Source organism: Sceloporus occidentalis, unplaced genomic scaffold, assembly GCF_023333645.1.
Source record: "Sceloporus occidentalis isolate IW3139 unplaced genomic scaffold, rSceOcc1.0.p SCAF_163, whole genome shotgun sequence".
NCBI classification, from domain to species: domain Eukaryota; kingdom Metazoa; phylum Chordata; class Lepidosauria; order Squamata; family Phrynosomatidae; genus Sceloporus; species Sceloporus occidentalis.
Genome location: NW_028317143.1, coordinates 834,345 through 857,112, shown reverse-complemented (window position 1 = coordinate 857,112; position 22,768 = coordinate 834,345). Strand labels below are relative to the sequence as shown.

General features: G+C 37.8%; 1 protein-coding gene across 1 annotated transcript; it reads left to right on the top strand.

Moving 5' to 3' along the window:
* Positions 1–3,400: 3,400 nt before the first annotated feature.
* Positions 3,401–19,493, top strand: LOC149279521 (homeobox protein EMX1). Its single transcript, XM_089501087.1, has 3 exons — positions 3,401–3,749; positions 12,906–13,090; positions 19,326–19,493. The coding sequence occupies exons 1-3, from the start codon at positions 3,401–3,403 to the stop codon at positions 19,491–19,493; spliced, it is 702 nt and encodes a 233-aa protein (XP_089357213.1).
* The last annotated feature ends 3,275 nt before the right edge of the window (positions 19,494–22,768 follow it).

Sequence of the window (22,768 nt, the reverse complement as noted above, 5' to 3'; positions counted from 1 at the left end):
AAAGATTACATACATTGTTTCCAAAAACAAAACACCAAAATCTATAATTATACAATTTAACAGGAGATTGGTTTACCTGTAATTTTCCAGAAGATTAAAGCAGTTAATTAAAGAATTTTATGCTGATTTGGGGTGTGCATACAGCCTGTATGGTGAGAAGTGGTAGAAATGAGGGATTTATGGCAGGACCATAAAGAAAGGTTGTTGAGGAATTTATTTACCAAATAAATTAGTGTCAGAAATCCCTTACAAGTTAAATCCTGTTATTCCTCCTGTTATTATCTCTTCAATCCTGTTTGAAGTCTTCTGTAGGTACAACATAATGGCATTAAAACAATTAAAAGGCACTTTACAGCAATTTATAACCCCCCACCCACCCTTACACATAAAATCCAAAATTTCCAAAGCAACACCTCTTAGGGCAATAACACTGATTCATCCTGAATTGCCTCTTTTTGCACAAAAATTACTTTGGAAACATAACTATTTAATTGAAACCTTTTAATACCTGCTAAACTAAAATTAACAAACATGTTATTTTGGATAATAATAATAATAATAATAATAATAATAATAATCGCTGTACGATGGGAATTATGCAATGTTAATAAAGTAATTTATTATGGGTTTTTTTCATTAATTTATGCACATATCACATCATATGTAACTTTTTCTTTAAACAATCTCAATTTGAGTTCCTGAAAAAGAAAATATATATTTTCATTTTATAGATAGTTTTGGAGTAAAGTATTTTGGGGCAAAGATATCCTTCTACCAGCAGAATCTCCAACACTTTGTGAATGACAGAGGAAGGTGAATGTGATGCATGATTTTATTGCTATTCATTTTGTGGTCTTTTTATCTTTTTGATTATTTTGAGTACGGGTTTATAGGTGTGAACCTGGAGATTGTGTACATTGTAAGGATAATTAAAAAGAAGGGGGTGAGATAGACCCTTAGAGCACATTGAAGGTGTATTGGTATATTATACAGACTGTTGAGTTGCTTTGATTCTGTATGATAGTATTAAGTGTTGAGAGACACCAGTCTTTGAGATGTGCATCCACTTATTCTATATTAGTTCATGTTTTTAATATTATTAATATTATTAATGTAAGTATCTTCTTAAATGTATTATTGAGTACAATTTACTAGTATTGGTATATTAGCCCCATGTTTTAATAGGGGAATTAGGTTCCATTACCTGCCTGCTTCCCATCCTTATTACATGGTTAATTCGAATTACAAAGCAGAGAGGGGCAGAAAACCCCAGCCCTTAGGTCTTACTTTTCAGGGGACATCAGAGAGACACATGGAGCATTACAATTCACTGGAGTGGAAAATAGGACTTGGAGCTGTTCATTGTGATTGAGGTGAGGGAACAACCCCCTCCACAGGGGGTTAACCAAACTCTAATAATGTATGGGCACTAAACCCCATCTACCAGGGACACAGAAAGTCACCAGGAATTAGCCTTTCTCTACATTATCAGCTAAGGTACCCTTCATCCTTCCTGTGCCTGCAAGCATCTTAATCCATCCTGCAAATCAATGAAAGGGTTAAAGCGATTCAATGGATTTTAGCTCTTTGTATGTTAAACTCAGCTTTTTCATATCACTGTGTCAGAGCTGCCAGATGTATAATTATACTTTCTTCTTATTATAATTTGCTTGGGTTACAATATAATATAATAATATATATATTTAATATATCATGTAATATAACATGTCATATTATGTTATATCATCGATTATGATAAGTATAAAACCTACAACACTGGCACCCCATATTGGTGAACCCCCACAAATACAGAGGTCTGGCGTGAAAAAATATTTAAATATTACATATAATTAGCATTACAAACTGTTACATATAATTAACATTATAAAAAATTACATATAATTAACACACTATACAATATACATACTAAAATACAATCTGCTCCTGCAGCCTGGGTACATTGTAATGCCACACATATGTATAAAGCAGACATGCTAACATATTCTATAGATTTCACACTAAACATTGTACACGCCTAACATTCTATTTACATACTCTACATGCTAAACATCGGAGGGATCTTACAATTGTGCACACACTAAACATGCACAGCCCATGTTTAACACACGGTCATCTATAGTTGTGTGCGTGTGACAGAGAAATGTGTGAGTGTAAAATATATCTAAAGCATAATGTACATACATACTTACTAACATACTACATACTTAGTACACATGCAATAACATACATATACAATAAATAATACCTAAAAATATTTCATTAAAAAGGAATAGTTTGATTAGTACAAGGGTCTTAGACATTTATTAGGTATATTTTTGAAGGGATTGTGTTTTTCTATATAGCACAGATGTTTTACTCCAAAGCAGGGTTAACAGACAACAACAAGTTGCTATTATTAGCCTAAGGGCAACAAATATATAATTTCTCGTGGAATTAATATAAATTAGAAATTTTGTGTCCAAAATCCCTCTAATTGCATAGTTAGAAATGGGAACAGTTGTTTTAATTATTTTTTTATTTTTTTTAGCATTAATGGATAATCCGCTTGTTTTGGGGTATTTAATCTAGTTTATTAGTTAATACCTATAATGTCCAGAAATGAATGGAAATCAGATTAATTCTAGTAAATGTGGATCAAGGCATCTCTTAGCGCTGGCAGCTTGCCTGGAGCTGTAGGGGTTAATGAATGGGGAGGTTGCAGCCTCTTATAAAAGATTCATAAGGTAGGAGGAGGCTCCAAGGCTCCCATTCCTCCTCCTCCTTATCTCAAGTCCACTTTTGGTGTCTATATATGTTTTTTTTTTGTTTTTTTTTAGGGGAGGGGGCTCATCAGCAGGAGTCTGTGCCCTCCCAAGCCTCAGAGCAGGTGAGGTTAGCAGAGTTAGCCTTGGCAGGTAACAAACACAGTCTGCTCTGCTGAATCTTCTGAGCTTGTGGTCTGCAGACCCTGCAGAGATTGTTTTTTTTGTTAAAGGCTGGTTACTGTGAAGACTGGAAGGAGTCTGATCTTTTTGGAGGCTGGAGGGAGCCTGGTCTCGTCGAAGCCTGGAGCCATTCTTGTCCTTGTGAAGCTTGGAGGCAGGCTGGTCTCGGTGGAGGCTGGAGATAGCTGGGTCTCGGTGGAGGCTGGAGGCAGCTGGGTCTCGGTGGAGGCTGGTGGCAGCCTTGTTTCAGTGAAGGCTGGAGACAGATCCTAACAGATCCGTGGTTGCATGGAACATTCGTCGTTTCTGGTTCCTGTGGACATCACATTGACCTTCTCTTCTCCTCTTTGTGGATAGTTCTCCATACATTTTTGGGGGGTGGGGGGCTGAATTTTGTTTCTTTTTTACATTGAGGTCCTAGTTAAGAGGAACACATCATTAGGACTTTGCCAACCATGTTTCAGCCAGCAGGTAAACGTTGCTTTACAATTGAATCTTTGGTGGCCAAGGACAATCACCTGTCTTCAGAAGAACCACTGAGACCACCAACCCTGAGCTACCCCAGCTCCACTGCAGAAGCCTTTGTCGGTGGGTTCCCCAGCCCTGCTGGAAGGTCTCTCTACAACAACCCTGAGTTGGTCTTTCCAGAAGCGGTCAACCACCCATCACTGACTGTCCACCCTCACCAGCTGGGGGCCTCTCATCTCCAGCACCCACACTCATTCTTTGGACCCCAGCACAGGGACCCCCTCAACTTCTACCCATGGGTTCTCAGAAACAGGTTCTTCGGCCACAGATTTCAAGGTAACTTGTATGGGGGTCCACCTAGCAGTGTATGAGACCTCACAAAATTCCCACAGACACAGCATCACATTAACAGCTGCACTTACACATATATATACCGGTTGAAACATACACTACATATATAAACCACATGAAATTAATCTATTTATATTTAAAATGCCATTATATATGTGTATGTCTTAAACTATATTATATATATATCTATATTAAGTTTATTATATGTGTTTCCAGTAGTAAAACTGTAAATACTTTGTATTAATTCATTGTAATTATTGTATTTTTGATTGTATGTTTTTAATATAAACATCCACACCATAGAGCAAATACTGAACTGGAGGAAAACCGTTAAATTTAAGAGAATGTTTTTAAAAAACAAAACAAAAAACAAAACAACAACATTTTATCCAAAACCAAGTGAATGCATTATAAAAACGGATCAGGTTTAATTCGGAGTCAGATCGCGCCGGAGAAAGCGCAATTGGTGTTAATGTATCACTTCGGTCGGATTATTCCTTTGCAACATAGAAAGGTTTCTTTGCAGTTCGCATTATATTATACGTATTATTATTACTTTTTTCAAACTTACTGTAAATTAAGGTTTACAGCAACTCTTTTGAAGCAGAAAAATCTTGAAGATGGCAAAAAAACCATAGTGATCGGAGTTAGAATAACAGAACATATTATTATATAAAAAATAAAAAATACAAATATTTGCAATACAAAGAGGAAAAATACAAATAGTGGACATTTTCTGGAGAGAACTAGAGAGACTTTTGTAACATAAATATACAAATTAAAGGAAAGCAATGTATGTGTATATAAAAAATAAATATAATATAATATAAATAAATATATATGTGTGTATATATATATATATATATATATATATATATATATATATATATATATATATATATGAGAAGTATATTTACCATTATTTTTGTAGTGTATGGGTTTGGGGATTTTCTTGGAGGAAGTCAGTAGGAGATGGGGATGTGTTATGTTCTGTATTCAGGAATTAAGACACAGGGTGTCTGGTATAATTTGTCCAGTGATTTCACTTCTTTACTCATTACTGGGTTATACATGGAAATCCCAATCAGGCTTTCACTGGAGATCAAAGGTATTGTTCCAGGGGGGGAGAGAATAGATTTATCTCTAGAGCTGTTCATTGACCCATTGCCCCTGGCTATGAGATCCTCCAGCATGGCTAGCTTGGCAGAGGAGAGTAGAGAGAGAGAGAGAGAGACGGGGGATGTGATAGAAACATTTACATACATAAAGGGATTTAACAAAGTACAGGAGAGAAGTTTATTTCAAAGGAGTTACAACAAGAAACCATAATCTAACACTAGAGGGTCAGAGGCTTAGATACAATTTATGGAAGTTTTTCGTTACAGAGAGGGTGGTAGATAAGTGGACTAACCTCCCATCAAAAGTGGTAGAGGCTAATAGAGTAAGGGAATTTAAACATGAACGGGAAAGTCATTTGTCAAAAGGATAATTATTTCCAAGCTACCTACACTTTTTTTAACTAAATGCAGCATTCGAAACCAAAATTCCTAGTGTTGTTGAATCCCCAACCCCTTCTCAGAAATAATTATTTAATTATATAAAATTTTCCCTTGCCCATAATTTTTCAGGGAATGCTAAACTGTCATGTGACACAAAAGCAGGAACTGGTAGGCTGTTGCAATAAAAACAAACCAAGTTCTAAAAAGTTTCTCTGTTAGGTTAAGGTGATTTACCCTTCAGAGAAAATAATACAAATCTGCCAAGGTTCATTTGCTTAACATGCTAGAGAGAGAGAGTAATAACTGTTGCACAAAGTGTCAAAGTACCTTTAATTCACAAAGACTGAGTATAACCTACTGAAGAAGTCATACACTGTATTGAAACCTTACATATATACTCAACTTACAGCAGGGTTAGTGAGACTACTGTGACCTTACTGATATCCCCACTACTCTACAGGCATTTAGAGTGATATATTGCCTGATCATTTATAATATCTCAGCAGTGTATAGAAAGGTTGGCTTGTTTTGTTTGCATTGCTGTATGATATAAGAATATTATATTTTTATAATTGAACTTCTGGCCTCTCCAGAGAGATATAAAAGTCTTATTGAAAATCGTATTACATCCCTTGCTCAATTGAGTAAAGCTGCCTTTTGGAGGTCACTAACCAGCATAGTTAAAGAATTGCTGCCCTGTCAGTCCCAATGCCACAGGCCTAATGTCCTAAAATCAAAATTGCATGTGGTCATGCAATTGTGGGATTCTCATTCATTGGTGCATAGGCTTTGACTCCCCATATGCCCACACTAATGTCGGTATGTGCTGAGGAAAACTTCGGAATCTCTAGCTGGGTCACAGAAAAAATATTTTTACTCTAAATATAACACTTACCAATGATCTGGGATGCCATTAAATGTAAAAAATATTATTTTTAATGGTACACATTTCTTTACTGGTTTCCTAGCAAATATTAAGTGAATGATTTCCATGCAGAGTGTCAGCATTAGGATTTTTTTTTATTAATCAAAGTATTATTTTACAATCTATTATTATTAATAGATATAGATATATGATTATACAGTGTATTATTACTAATCAAAGTATTATTATACAATCTATTATTCATCAATGTATGATTATGCAGTGTATTATTATTAATAATTGTATCATTATACAATCTATTATTATTAATCACAGCTGGTAGAATGTGAAAGGTTTCCTATCTCCTATTAAAGTTGATTTCCGCTAAATAGGGATTATTTAAAAAAAAAATTGATTATTATGTTTATTATTATTATTGATTATGTATATATATATATATATATATAAGTATATATATATACTTTTATATATATATATATATATATATATATATATATATATATATATATACATATACACATACACACTCCTGATTCCTAACCCATTCCTAATTCAGGTTGAAAGCTTTATAGAGACATACATAGGGGGGTCATGAACAGGGGCAATATTTTCTATACATAAGAGGCATATAATATTATAACTTCTTAAAATATAATGAAAATAAGGATTTTCACTGCTATTTCAAAATGCCCTGGTTACCATATTATTTCTATCTAATGACCCCAGGGCTATTTTCACAACTAACAATATTTTTTGTATATGGCTTAACAGTATAATTATCACTTATGGAAGCCAGGGCTTCTATAGGAATGGTTTATAGGGGATTGTACTGTGAGCCTTCTTTAAATCAGTTAAACCGAGTAATTGATCCCCTACTGCTTGGGTTATAAGAGATGACACTGAGTTCCATGTGCATTTGTGTTATTGTTGCATTGATATAGAACAATGAAAGGGGGTGACTCTGCAGAGACCCCCTTTTGACAGCATGCAGTGTGTAGTAGGGTGGCAGTTAACACAAGGTGTAGAAAGGGTCATTTTGGTAAATATGACAATGTCACCCCACCAATAACTTATCAGTTAATAAATATACCTACTGTCACTGCCCAGTGAATTACAACCACAAATGATCTTTTGGTGGGGAACTGGTCCAATTTGTCACCAGGAGGTGGTAGTCCCTGTTTGATGTCCTCAGTTGGATATTGGGTTAGGTTCTTGATCACTGAACTGTGAACTCTTATGAAGAGGAGACTTGGAAGACACGTTTTAAGGGAGCTCTGCAGTGATTCCCAGAGAAGAGTAAGTGATCAGGGAAAAGTATGGGTCATATGGTAGGATCAGAGCTATTTGTCACCTATAGGTATAACTATATGTGATAGGTACACACTTTATAGAGGTATATGAATAAAACAGTCCCAAAATATATAACTCATAGTAGATTAGATGGTGCAATGGGTTATAAACTATCACAGAATGTGTCTTTTAGGTTATTATTGGATTAACATCATATAAAATCCAAGTCCTGGCATGTCACTTCAACAAATAATAATTGGGGGCATTAAACATTCCTATAAAAATCTAAATGGTGAATAAACGAGGCATCATTATTATTATCATTATTATTATTATTATTACTACCCCCTCCACCTGCGCATTCACATGAACCTATGAATGTAATAAGTATTCAGATGCAAGCATGCCTACCTGTATGTGCATATATGTATAGATATATGCATTCATATATATTGCATCTGAAGTATGTACATGTATTGGTATATTTGTATATAGTTACATACGGGTGCCTGTTTACACATATAAATGTAACTATACATACCGACACAGGTATGTTATTAGCAGGTGTAGATGCCTATGGTTAATCAGACACAGTACAATGTATTAAATGCAGTCACACGCCCCTGTTTGTGTGATATATACATTGTATATATTAATATATATAATGCAAAAAGAGGTTTTGCACTTTAACATTGTATCAATAGAGCACCAGCTATTCCTGAGCGCTATTGCAATAAAGACAGTAAAAAATAATTTTATTAAAATAAATATTAAGAAAATACTGATACAGAAGGAATAGGGGGCTCTGCTCCTATGCTCTTACTATCTATCAGAGGGTCTACACTCATGGCTCAATTATACTGGGCTCAATTAAAGACACCTGTATACATGTACCGCTTTTATCTGCCTATATATATATGTATCCTCATCCAAATATTTTGTCATGAACTGTAATTCTGTATTCTGTAACTATATCCCTAACCACCTCTAATCCAGGGCGAAAAAAAAATAGAAATGTAAAACACTGGAATTTAAAAAAATATATATATAATAAAAATATATATATATTTTTTAAAAAAAAAATGTAAGAAATAGAATAAGCAAAAACCAAAAACAGATACCACATGCACGCAATATCATCAGTTCTACATATGAAGCCGTTCAGCTGCAGCCAATTAGTCATTTTTATAATAATGCAATAATTCCATCTTCTTATAATTGCTGGCTGCTGGACCGCAGACCCCGACAATCTGTCACTTCTCTGCCTTAGAGGCTCCAATTTGGGGAACATCTTGGGTGTATTATGCAGCCTGGCAGTGAAATGGTTAATACCCCCCCCCTTGCACCAAGAACTGCTTAACCCATTGTCTGCTACAGGTGTGAATAATAATACATTTATATTTAGAGAGCGAGAAAGAGAGAGACTCTATCTATCTATCTATCTATCTACCTTCCCATGTTGGGGGTGAGTCAAAGTGGTTTTGTCTTTTTGCAGAGCTCTATAATGAGCCTTTTAATGGCTCCATTACTGGGAATGTCTTACCGAGCAAATGGAAGCTGTTTATTTGTTTCTTAAGCACAGTCCCTGCTGTCCCCTCCCATCCCCTTCCATGTGCTAATTGTTAACCTACACATATTTGTTTTACACTTTTACAATCTCTTGTGTTGTAAACAATTCAGATACTTACTGTCCAATTTCCACATCATTCATTATCTCCCAGAGACAAAACAAACCTATATCCATGCTCTGTATCAACCACTCCTCGCATGCACAGCCAAGGGAAGGGGGGTCATACTAATCTCTATATTTGTATTTATTGCTATTTTCTGATCTTAAAACATCTAGAATTAGCCACAGACTTGTCTGGAACCCAAAGAGTTAATGTTATATTTATCTTTTTATATATATATATATATATATATTATTTTTCACCAATAATCTGTAACATATCATGAGTTTTCTCAATAAGTCTGGCAGCTAAAGGGTCCTTATGATTATAGGGTTAATACAATATTAGGATACCCAGCTAGCAACTTCATAAATCTGAAATCCCCCCTTATTTCAGGGCAATTAAATATTTGGTACAAAAATCACCTTTGAAAGCAATATTATCCCTGTAGATTTTTTCGGGGGTCTAAATTAAGCATTCTTAGCAAGGGTCTAAAATCTCTCAGTAACACAGAATGAAGATCTTTGTAGATTTCTTCCATTCCCACCAGGATCCATTTCTCAACTCCTTGACATCCAAGGACAAAACAACATCAGCTAATGAGTCCTTTCACAGCCATGTCAGAGTAAAGCAAGCCTGTCAAGAGATTTCATGGAAACAGAACATAGAACCCATATTACAAAAATTCAAAAGGAATTCTACAGAAACTGCACTCGTGAGATTGAATTTTAAATTAAAATGGATAATATTAAGGGATTTTTTTTATTATTATTGTAGACAAAAGTATGCATTTTTACAATAAAAAAAATCAGCCAAACATCGAAATAAAATTAGAATTCTATAGTTTATATCATTTTTCAAAAAAAATAATTCTGTTAAATAATTTTAAACGAAATATGAAATAATAACACTAATTAACATTGAGATATTTAAAACACGTATATAACAAAATGTAAAATATTAGGAAGGTAGGGAAATTATTAAAATCCTTATTATTTTCACAATGTCAGATTAGAAATATTATAGAAAACACACTTTGTACATTTTAGAAAAGTCACACATTTTTAGTTGCACTGATGTATAAAAATAAAGAAAACCTTAAATATAAGCATACATTTTCCAAAAACAGTCATTAACTTTTTGTCAATCTTTTATGAAAACTACAGGCACATTTATTTATTTAATATATTTTTTTTTAAAAAAAATTTTAAAAAATATCCTACTCATCCAAAATATATATCTTTTTTAAAAAACGGACAGGGTTCGAAAATATTTTCAAAAATATTAAATTACTTGGACTCCAGAGCACACAAAGTATATTAAATCTAAAGCGTAATAGTAAATTTGGATTTTGTTAAGTTTTTGTGGCAAAAGCTCAATTATTTGTATTTTATTTTATTCTGCTTTTTGTAATGTAACCAAAACGGCTGACTTTATTTCCAAAGCCAATGGTAACTTCTAAGCAGAGATATATAGCTTAAATCTGCTGCATTGTCATTTTTTGTACACAGATAAAATAAAAAATGTTTTCTGTTGTTGATAATTAATGAAGTTCTGTACAGAAAAAAAAACAAAGAAATAAATCTATTTTTCGGATAAATTAACATATTCATTTTATTAATTTCTTAAAATTATTTATATTCATTAAAAAAAGTTTTCCTGCAAAAATTTTGGAAAAAAATCCATGATTTTTCTGAAATAATTATTTATTATTTTTAGCTTTGTGATTGTAAGGAGTGTTTCAGGTAATGATTCACATATAAAATTCCTCATCTGTTTCCAAATTAAACTTGAAACCCGTTGAGATGGAAGGAGATGACCCCCCCCCCCAAGAATATTGCATCATTATGAATAATCCCTCTCTTTACTATAATGTTTATAATGTGAAATTACTTGGATTCGATCCAGAACCATTCTGTTCATTTCTATTTATATTAAACACATTGCTGATTTTTTTTTAAGATGCTTATGATTAATTACTGTAATTGGACATATTTTCCCCACCACCTTTATCTCTCTTATATTTCCATTAAATAATTAAGGACTGATGTCTGTAATATAGAATGTATGACTTTTAAGGAATTTATTTAATTTCTAATAATTTAATATTTTTTAATATCCATTTTTCTGTTGGTTCTTCTGTTTATGCATCATGCACATATTTACATACATGTGTGATAGATAGACACACACATCTATCCACATACATGTGTATTCATAGCAAAATGTTCTTAAGGAGTCTAAAAATTAAATGTATTTTATAATTATTAGATAAAATAAATAAATTGCTTTTTCCCCAAAATAAATGAATGTGAAATTTAGATTTTCAAATCGAATTTCTGTCCTTGTTTGTCCTGGTAAAGCTTGTGCAGATCCACTTGGAGACTTTGGAGTCAAAGCTTTGGCCCAGTGGTTGGCTCAGCATACTGGGAGTTGTATTCCATAGCAGTACATTTGGGATTGGCCACTTCCCCAGTTCAATCTGCAATGGACTGAAACACTTATCACATTCAGCCAGGCTCTGAATTATATCTAGCCTCACCAATGTTTTTTTTATTGTTTAACCCTTTCTTAAACAGGCTGCCTGAAATACTAGAGGTCTTACAATTTTATGAAATGGTCTGCACATTAATTTTAAAGATCCTAATACCGCCAGATGCTGAGAAATTTCAATGGGTGACTTCATTCTTAAAATATTTTAAAAATACAGAAAATTTTCCATTTGACGTCGGATGTATGTAATAAAATACTAAAGAATATATGTGAGAAGTAGAATAAAAATGACGTTTTACGTATGATTAAAGTCTAATCATCTGCTTCTAATACCTATCCACACACAATGGGTCGCATTTTTTTCTTTAGCAATAAGCTTTAATAAACACTAAACCCAAATCCCTAAAAATTGCGTTTTCTTTTTAAGAATAATGGTAGTTTTACTTTACCAAGAGGCTGGGGGATAAATGGAACAGCCTCCCAGCAGAAGTGGTAGACGCTAATATAATAAGAGAATTTAAGCATGCATAGGATTGGCATCTCTCTATAGACAGATAGATAGATAGACAGATAGACAGATAGATAGATAGATAGATAGATAGACAGATGTGTATAATTACATATAGATATATAACATATATTAGCACTTTATTTATTATTATTATTTCGATAGCGCCAACAATTCCCGCAGCGCTTCTTACAGTCCCTACATTCAAAGGGTCTGACAAAACTAGAACCGACAGAATAAGACGAGCCGATACATTAGTTAATGTGGGTTCACAAGCTTACAATCTAGGGAGATCTGCTATAATTATTTATTGTTTTATATAGTGCCATCATATTCCGTAGCGCTGTACAATGGGTAGACAGGACATAACAATTAGTAAGTTGCATAGCAATCTGACTTATAGAAACAACAGGTGAGGAGGGCCCGGCTCAAATGAGCTTACAATCTATAGATATTTATCACGTCTGGAGGAATACATACATGAACAAAAATGAACATTTGTTATTGACATGAAATACTATAATGATTATCGTGTAATATTTCATTATAAAGTAAAATTACAATCCTTGGAGGTGGATATTAGGGTGGAAAGCACAGCGCATGCCTTGAAGAGGGGCTTTTGATAGAACCCTGATATATTTCTTCGCAAACACTTTTTGCTCCCCCTATAGGTCAAGTATTGGTACTGCGGTCAGTGTGAGCCGGCACCAACTCCAGATGCAATGTCCTTAGATAATTCTGAATATTGTATTATAGTGATTCTCACACCCCTCCTCGCCTTTCTCTGTCCGCCAGGCAGCGACATGTCCCAAGAAAGCTTGTTACTCCACGGCCCCTTTGCCAGGAAGCCCAAGAGGATCCGGACGGCGTTCTCCCCGTCCCAGCTGCTGAGGTTGGAGAGAGCGTTTGAGAAAAACCATTACGTGGTCGGAGCAGAAAGGAAGCAGCTGGCCAGCAGCCTCAGCCTGTCGGAAACGCAGGTAACCGCGCATGTTCTGAGGATTATTAACAACCTTTAGGGTTTTTCCATCATATAAGAAGCCCCATCACAATATTGGGGGGAAAGTCTGAGAACTGATCATTAGAACCAATGTGAGGTTTTTTTAAACATGATAAAATGTAAATATATGCATTTTTACTCCTGTTTTTAAGCATAATTAAATCCATGCGGATCCCATGGATCTTTTTTGTATATGGTCCTATAACACCTAGAACCAACTCTGTGTGAGGGACCCAACCCTTGGCCCTGAAACGCAGCTACGTGGAAAATTGTGGCCCTTTGATCCGGCCGAGATGGTCTCACTTACTGCCGTTGGCTACTGGAAGCAATATGTGTCAAATGTGCAAACCCCTGGACTATATATGTGCAAAAGAACCATGACATGGATAGAACATGCGTTGTCACGCCACGACCCATATAATACGGGCAGATCACATTGCGATGTTACGTCTTCCAGATAAAGAGGGCAAACCTGCTGTGTAAGCACCACAAAAAGTGTGATGGAAACACATGGGGGTTATTCTGGAGACGGGGCAAGTGACCTGATTGCCCTTACCTGCAGATACCTTTGTACAGACCCCTATACTGACTTGGTAACCTTGGAAACCTTAAAACATCATCCAAAGGAATTTTTGGAATTCGTCGCTCTATCTCCGGAATGTTTCCCCGTAAAACATATTTACATCATTATTTATCTTAATCACCGATCGACATTTTTTTTTTTACATAAAGCAGTTTATGTCCTGATTATATTATTATTATTTTTGGGGGAGGCACAGATTCCCCCCCCCTTCCCAGTAGGTTGCGTGTTGCAAATTTGCACCATGGTTTGCGAAATGCAACACATTCCACGCTCTGCGCCTGCAGCCGCCGCAGCTGAACGCGCTCACTTATTTGTGTATATTCTCCGGCACATTTACTGCAAACCATCTGTGATATTATTCAGCTTTGTATGCTAATATTTCCATTTTTAAGCCGGCATCTCTGCGCAGCTAGCGCTCCGAAGGCTCCCCTCGTTTCCGTCTTACTGCAGCACGGAGCGCTGGCAGCATATGGAGATGCGTGTTAAATATAACCCTATACAATACGGGTCTCTGAGAAGCGTCGGAGCTGGATCTCGCGTGGAACACAAATCACTTTGTGTTTTAGTGATAAATAGCATGAAATTATTATTTTTATTATTATCGTTGTTATTATTCCTCCGGGTCGATCAGAGCCTCCAATCCATAATTCCTATCGCTCTCAGTCAGACTCTTGGCTGAGGTTCTGGTGAGGCAGAAGCAGGTCTTTCTCACCGAGTTACTCTATGGTACAATATAAACCTGGAGACCTGCTGCCGTCGCATTCGGGGCAATCAGGTTTTGTTGACTGCAGTTCCACATGTGGCCACCGGGGGTAGGGAGGATAAAACACCACCACTCCTCTTGCTTGATTCTTTATGTGCTCCTTCTGCCAGCTTCCCGTGTTGTCCATTTAAAGGTGTATTATGGCGTGTTGCACAGGACTGTCAAAGGCATTCTAAACTGGGGCGGTGGGGGGGGGCAGAATATGATTCATTCACAGTCAAAGCAAAAAAATAGGAGATCCGAAAGGGGTCAATTTGTAAGATTTGATATCTTGGGTCCAGATGAAATTTAGGTTTCATTTCATTTGAAAGTAGTTCTGTTTTACCCTTTTCCAGGAGATAATGCTACCCCTCTGTTTTTGCCCCTTTACACCTATCCAGTTGTCTTATTGCCCCCTATGTGGAAAAACTGCCAGCAGCCCCATGATCCCTATTGAAGAAGAGAATTTTGTGTGTCTCATTAAACCCAGTCCACCATTAGAGATCTTAGGGGTACACATTGAAGAAGCTGCCCCCATTTACCCTCCTCTGATATTGCAGTGGCCCTTAACGGTTATGGGGGAGCACTGCGATTGGTCAGATGCCCCTCCTCACCCTTCGTGATAGCATTGGCCCTATCCATCCTCTTTTAAATCAGGTCAATTTTTGAATGACCACTTACTATTATTATTTATTGATTTATATAGCACCATCATATTCCGCAGCACTGTACAACGGGACCACTTTATTCCTGCCCTTATTTCTGCCTGTAGTCCAACCTGGAATTGGGGGGAGGGGGGAGACATATTTTTAGAGCAGTATATAAACCCTGTGCTAGGAAGTAGCGAATGCAACACGGGTTCTTTTGGGTTCTACTGTTCCCAAGAGCTTACAGTCAGAATTAGGCCATTATTAAGGTCACCGTATGCTGAGACGCACCTTTTAATCAATATTTTTTTTCTCCTCCACCTTACGCTGTTTTTTTTGTTTTTTTTCTGTATTCGGTTCTTTCTGCCAGGAATACGGAAACATTGTTTTGTCCGCCAGGTTTAGCGCCAATCTATTTGCATATAAATGGGAGGGGTGAGAATGTTGGTGGCGAGGGCTGCCTCCCCATTGGCTGATGAGCTAACAGATATGCAAATAATCCAGCAGTGCGATATTGCGGAAAGTTTGCCTCGCAGGAGCGATTTCTGTATAAATTAGAATTTTTTACGGAAAAGAACGCCTACGGTGAGAAAAGTGGATAATGTAATTTAAAATTACTGTCACCTATACTAGTTTCTGTTCAGCTTAAACAGACGGCACAAAATAACTAGTCGATTGTATGAATATTTACACTTTGGGGGGGGGGGTTTCTTTCCTTTTTTTTCTTGTATTTGACATTTTTCTGTCTTGTTTAGGTTTAGAGATAAAACTCGGAAAGTCATCTTTGTATTCACCCATTTGTGGATGGGACAAATATGTCCATATTTTAAAAAGGGATAAGTTATGTAATGCATATCTCCCAGGTGTCCCTGTTTAGTTTCGCCTCCTTTTTCCTCCCCGGCGTCCCTGTTTTCTATGAGTTCAGAATATTTGCTGGTTATGACGGTATCACAGAGTTTCGCAGCTCTTAATCTCACAGCAATGGGTAAAGAAACGGCAGAAAATTAATTTATAGATTAAATTATGCGAATCAAATACAATACTATAAATACAAGCCCCGCCCCCAGCATCTAACCACACCCTTTCTTTAAACTTTGATATATTTGGGAGATATATGTAGCATAATGGTTTTTGAACTGAATTGATGGCCAGAAAGAAGCCAGGAGGTCTCTGTCTGGCCATTGGGTTGCCCATTGACCACCTGTTACATCATCAATTTAAGAGATTCCGGGATTCTTAATGTAACGTGGCTCTTAACATTGACAATGTTAGACAATGTTAGAAAAAAATTATTCATAGAACAGTTATTAATGATTTGCTTGACTGGTTGCCCGCGGAAGCCAAATTGTTTTCTAGAATCCTATAGTATATTTGCCTGTATATCACAAAACACTATGAGTAACTTAAATCTGCCAGGCGTGTGTCAAAAGCATTGCAAATCTAACATTCGGGGGGAAAAATGTTATCATATGAAGTAAAAAGCTTGATTTGATGGAGGTTAATGTTAGGGGACGTTAGCAACCAGGTCCGGTCTGCATTCTCAGTGGGGGGGCGACAGTCACAACCACCCCAGACCAGTAGGAGATGACATAACTAATGACGTTTGGTTGGGCTGACAATTTATATTGTTTTTACTAAGAAAAGGAGATGTTACAGATGTTGCCATTCAGTTCCGATGCTGTGACCTTGTTGCTAATGGTTACCATACTTTTACTTCCTGTTTCCTGTGTTTCCCAACATGGCTACCGTACACTGACAGCTTGCAGTGTCATTGTTTATACCACAGCAACTAATTTAATTTAGTAATATTATTTGGTCATATTAAATTTCGAGAAAAAACATATTAGTAACAATGGCAGAGTAATATGGGAGGGGTGTGGTTACTAGAAATGTGGGTGGGGCTGCCATTTAGCCACACCCACCCTTCTCTTGTACGGCCCTGTATATCGTGAATAAATCATTCCCTCTGAATCTACCCCAGGAGTGGGCATTCAAATAAATTGTCGAAAGTATGAAATGGGTAAAAAATTTTGCCTCTAGAACATATTACGCTGGTTACAAAATCCGCACGATGCGTCACCAGAGGCGCTTGTTTTTAAAGAACGTCAAAAGGCAAATGACCTGAAATTCTATCAGCTGAAATATTACATTTCCTTAAGAAAAACAAGAGGGAGACGCGATCTGACTTGGAAAGGGGGGTCAGATCTTCTAAGAGCAAAGGCGGTGATGGGGTCAGAGGTCAGAGGTCAGTCGGGTTCCTTTGTCTGTAAGGTACCGGTCTGTCTCTGCCGCTCACCTCTGTGCACCTGATAATCCTGTGAAGCCGTGCATGCGATCAGGTATCACCATGCCTATCATACTGGGCGCCTTTAATAGAACCCTGTGTTATTCCGGTACATTCCGCTGGTCAAATAAGAATCTCCTACGACGTGCGTATAATTTACGGATCACGTTCTCATTATACACCGGCCTTTGGTTTAAAGCATTCCTTAAATAAAGTCCTCCATGTTGTGAAATGACATCATTTTCATTTCCATAGACAAGAAACATCTATTTTAAGGGACAGCATCGTAGGTGTGATGTCTCTGATTAGCAGAGTAATTAATTACAACCGAGATGGAAACGAAAAGCTCCTCTGGACAGGGTTTTTTTTTACCCCAACCTGGAGCCGACTCCTTCATACACTACTCTACGCATAACGATATCTGAGCATCCCGATGGGTGCTTTTCTCACGGCTGCAATCCCTGCTTGAATACAGGTGATTTCATTCAGTATATCTACACCTCCTAAGAAGTCGATATGGTTTTTCTATAATGATCTTTATTAGAATCACTTAGCCGTCAGCGAGTCACTGCGATAGAATCCAGGTGACGGGGTATTATGGGGTTAATATTTAAAGGGTCTCGGGGTCAGATCAAGTAGCCAGGGTGGTCGTCTGGGGACCCAAAGGGTTAATCAGAGGCTGATAGACACAATCTGTTTACTTTTAATGGGACTATATGGAATTACTGTGCATTTTAACCCTTTCAGCTCCGGGAGCTGAAAAATTGTCATCACACCTCTGACTCTAAAAGTATTTAAATTCTAAGGAATAATAATAATTATATATTAAATAAATGATATATATATAATAAATATATAATTATTATTATTATTATATCTGATTAAATCTCCCCACTATATATTATCCATAGATTCGGGGGGGGGGGGGGGGTGCTTTTTTCATGACCTTTATACAGAGGAGTCTGTGAGTCCCGTCACCTGCTGACTTTCATTTTTTGCATCTTAGAAATTGGAGTATTAAACATGCAGTTTATATTTTCACATTCCTGTGGATTGTGGCCAAATTAGAGTTTGTGGATCACACTGCATATCTTGGAATCCGTCAATGTGTATAATTGCCATCACGCTGCTTTCTCACCCAGTGGATTCTGTTTGAAATATATGTTATTTTGTCATTCACGCACGATATTATCCCCCCCGCTTTATTCCCGTCATTCTCGCTCCGTTTTATTCGGCTGTATAATCCCGTTGGACTTTAGGTAGGGAAATAAATTCAGGTCACAGGATTCTCGTTTTGGCTGACGGCAGCTTCGCCCCCGACAGCGACACAGTTTCAATGCGCGCCACCGCCTTACGTTCTTAAAACACCGATAGAGAAGGTTTGAAATCACTTAACTTTGAGCTTTTTCGTTAAATGCCAGATCTAATAATATTCAGTCTGTGTTCTGCAGAATGCTCCCACTTGCTGAACCGTAAATCCTAGCTTTGTGTTCAAGTTACAAGTGGCACTGGTGGTCAGTAAAAGTCCTGATGAAGGAATGCCATAGTATTGTTGCGCAACGCTACACTATGTAATAATACACCCATGTACCTCTCTTTCCCATTTAAATGTAGGCTTCATATGTTTTGGTCTTTACAAGTTGCTCGAATGTTACTGTGCTTGCCATTGAGTTAATAATACACACATGGCTCAGATCAGAAGCGTTGCCAGGAATGGTTAATTTACAAATGCTCAAAAGTCCATATTCCGGACCAACCTAGTTATACGTCATCTACGGTTTATGGACAAACCTTGTTATGTCTTTATAAACCTTTTTGGGGCTAAAAACAAAAGAGGAGAAGGGTCATGGTGTTGCCTGTCAGTGAAAATCTTAGATATGTCATGGAATAAATGTTATGTTCAATGCTGCTCAAAATGTAAAGACCCTCCTAACAAGGTTCTTCTGCCCATCTTGACAGGTTAAGGTTTGGTTCCAGAACAGGAGAACAAAATACAAGAGGCAGAAGCTGGAGGAGGAAGGACCAGACTGCGAGCAAAAGAAAAAGGGTTCTCATCACATTAACCGATGGCGAATGGCCACCAAGCAACCCAACGGAGAAGACATTGACGTCACATCCAATGACTAGGAACGTGGTCTACAAAAACTACTAGAGTAGATTTCAGACTATAAAACGCTCGTGGACTTCACTGGAGGGTGAAACACAAACGGAAATTCTGATCAAGCTTGTCAAAACATTGAGAACATTTCAGACTTGTAGGCCAGATGATAACAGGAGAAAGCGGCAGAAAGAGGACACCCCGCACTTCTTACAGAGTCGAAGGAGGACAGGAGGTCTGGCCCTGGCTGGTTATGCAGACTGATCAGACATTAATCAGTCGCACGATGACCATCGGCTAAAAATGGTTACAAAACGTTCTCTTTCTATCTTTTTAACCTCTTTTTTTTTTTCTTCCTCTAATTTTTTAATTTATTTTCTTTTCCCGATTAAAAAAAAAGTAAACAGTAGCTAATACCAATTTAGTGTGTAAATGTGTGTTAATAAAAATAATATTGAAAGATAATGTTTGACCACTTTTATATCCTTCTGACATGTATGGACGGGGAAAAAAAAATAATTACTTGGAAAACAGGTAAAAATTGGTACTGTTCTAAAATGAGGCTCAAGATAGTATCAGAGATCATTTGAAAAGTCTTACTCCATCGTTGAGGCTCAAAATGCTGGTCCCATTGTTTGTTGTTGTTAGATAGGACAGATTTTAGTATTCCTCAGGCCATTACACATCATGTCCAGGCATTCTTCACACAGATCCATTGTGATGCTAAAATGTACTTGCTTAGGAGTTTCTGGGTCATGGGCCCATGGGTCAGGTCCACTTCTGGAGTTGGTTGGCCCAGTTGGGCTCACTGTTGTCCACGTTCACCTATCTTCTCATTCCTGTCGTTGACCTGTGCTGAGCTAAATAAAGACGATGTTCCTTCTGAAGTGGTCACCTCGAAAAAACCCGATCTCATCAGTGGTACCAGGAACCTCACAAAGGACTGAATGTAGAAAATAGTAATTCTGGTGCAAAGTTTGAAAAATGTTCTTATCGTATGTCAAACATTGCACTTTGTTACATTCTTTGCTTAGAAGCCCTTGTGGTGATGGATCCTCTTTATGGATTCTCTTTAAAGGGAGGACCCATGGAACAAAAATATTTCCCCCCCCCCCAGCGCTGTATACAGTAATATTACCCCCGGCGCTGTGTACAGTAATATAACCCCCGGTGCTGTATACAATAAAACCTCCCAATGCTGAATACAGTAATATAACCCCCCAACGCGGTATACATTAATATAACCCCCAGCGCTGTATACAGTAATATAACCCCCAGGGCTGTATACAGTAATATAACCCCCAGCGCTGTATACAGTAATATAACCCCCAGCGCTGTATACAGTAATATAACCCCCCAGCGCTGTATACAGTAATATAACCCCTAGCGCTGTATACAGTAATATAACCCCCCGGCGCTGTATACAGTAATATAACCCCCAGCACTGTATACAGTAATATAACCCCCAGCGCTGTATACAGTAATATAACCCCCAGCGCTGTATACAGTAATATAACCCCCAGGGCTGTATACATTAATGTGGTTGGTGACAAAAACCTGGTTTTATCTCATTTTGTTCCAATGAACTCCCTTTATCTGCAGGCCTGGAGCCGCCGTTGCTGTCAGTCATGTGATATTTTGGGTGACTTTCCCCGCTTAAACACCACACTGAGCTGATGCTTTATGGCAATGCTAATGAAGTCCGTCCCTCCATAGACTTTCATTAGTCACAGTGTCCTTATGGGTGATTGAGACCGAGCCATTCTATTGTTTCTCACAGGCAGTATGATAAGGAGTCGGGGGGTTTAGTAGATCGGGGATCAAATAACAGAGTGAGAACGGCTAATATGCAGCTGCCTGAAAAGATTATATTATGGGGCAAAAACTACAACTGGGGTAAACAATGTAGTAAACATGCTTTTATTTGATACCAGTAATTAAAAACTTGGTTGGCGTCCCCTTTACTGCGGACGCTGCTGTCGCTGTACGCACGCTGATCACACACAGCGGACACAGCGTAAGAATACAGTCTCTCTACTCGCTGTGTCAGCTTGTTTCTCTCCGTAAAACCCTCTCGGTACTTTCTCCAACCACCCGCGCTCCCAAACTCTTGTTTTGCTGCCTCCATTTCTGGCAATGAAATGCCGTGCTTGGCCAATGACGAATTCCCAGAATACCTAGCAGCAGGACCGCCAGTAAACAAACAGACTGTCCTGGGCTCCTTCCACACTTTTATTTGTTTGTTTGTTTCGCGGAGTGTCAGCATTAGGGTTGGTAAGTTACTTAATATTATTTACGGTTTTGCCACGAGTGGAACAAATGCTATTTTTGAGAACAAAGCCTGCCAGGTTGGCGGAGGCACAGCTACGAGACGCCTTCCCTTTCTGCACAGATCTCGAGCGTGTATTCGCCGTGTCTGCGGAGAGCCAGATGCCGGAGTATATAGGTGTGCTCACACTTCGTGATCTACGCCAGATATTCTGCGTTCGGCACATGTCGCACCTACCCTTGTGTTGTCACCGCTCTACAAGTTTACGGCTGCTACTGTTTCATGGAAACAGGAGAAATAAAATAATCGCTCTTCCCTGTTTAACTGGTTTCAGACGCTAACAAATTCTGCTATTTTAAGCAAAAGTTTCACTGCTGCTAAAAAAAATGTAAAAGCGTAAAACTTAAATAAAACGCCAGGCGACGAGGGTAGAGAATGATCTGCCCGGAAAAGGTTGGGTACGGCCAACTGCGCCACTTCTGCTGACCTTCCTTTCTGCCATCACTGCTGGTCGAAGGATCACTGCATCTCGGGGGGTCGAGTGGTGAGTGCTTTCCTCCGCTCCTTTGGGTTTTATTTCATGCCAGATGTTTTATCTTCTATTTCCCTGTTACTATAGAATGGTACCGAGTGGAATGTGTTCACCCAACAAGGAGCCAAACATTTTAGTCTCATCTGGTGGGAGGGTGGTGGCCAACGGGATGGTCGATTAATATCCAAAGCACCTATTACATCATAAAAAATGTCTAAAAGAGATTGAAGGACGCCTGGTTGCCCTATTGGTGGGACCTACGAAACCTCCAAGTCTGCTCTGCCTCCCAAGTCCCGTCTCTCCTAGGGTCGCCCTCCACCTTAGGAGGACATGTTCACTGAGAGGGACTTGTTCAATACAAGTAGTTTGGGGTCTCAGCACTCCCAGACCAATCAAAAGTATTTGGATGGGGAGAACATATGAAATCACACATATCTTCCCTCAGATTGTCTGCCTACTGGATGTATCTTCCACATGTGACCCCCAATCAGCGATCCAGTACG

Coding starts and splice junctions, on each gene's coding strand:
- LOC149279521 (XM_089501087.1), top strand. CDS start 3,401: ATGTTTCAGCCAGCAGGTAAACGTTGCTTTACAATTGAATCTTTGGTG. Junction 3,750..12,905: donor CTTCGGCCACAGATTTCAAG/GTAACTTGTATG, acceptor TCTGTCCGCCAG/GCAGCGACATGTCCCAAGAA. Junction 13,091..19,325: donor TCAGCCTGTCGGAAACGCAG/GTAACCGCGCAT, acceptor CCATCTTGACAG/GTTAAGGTTTGGTTCCAGAA.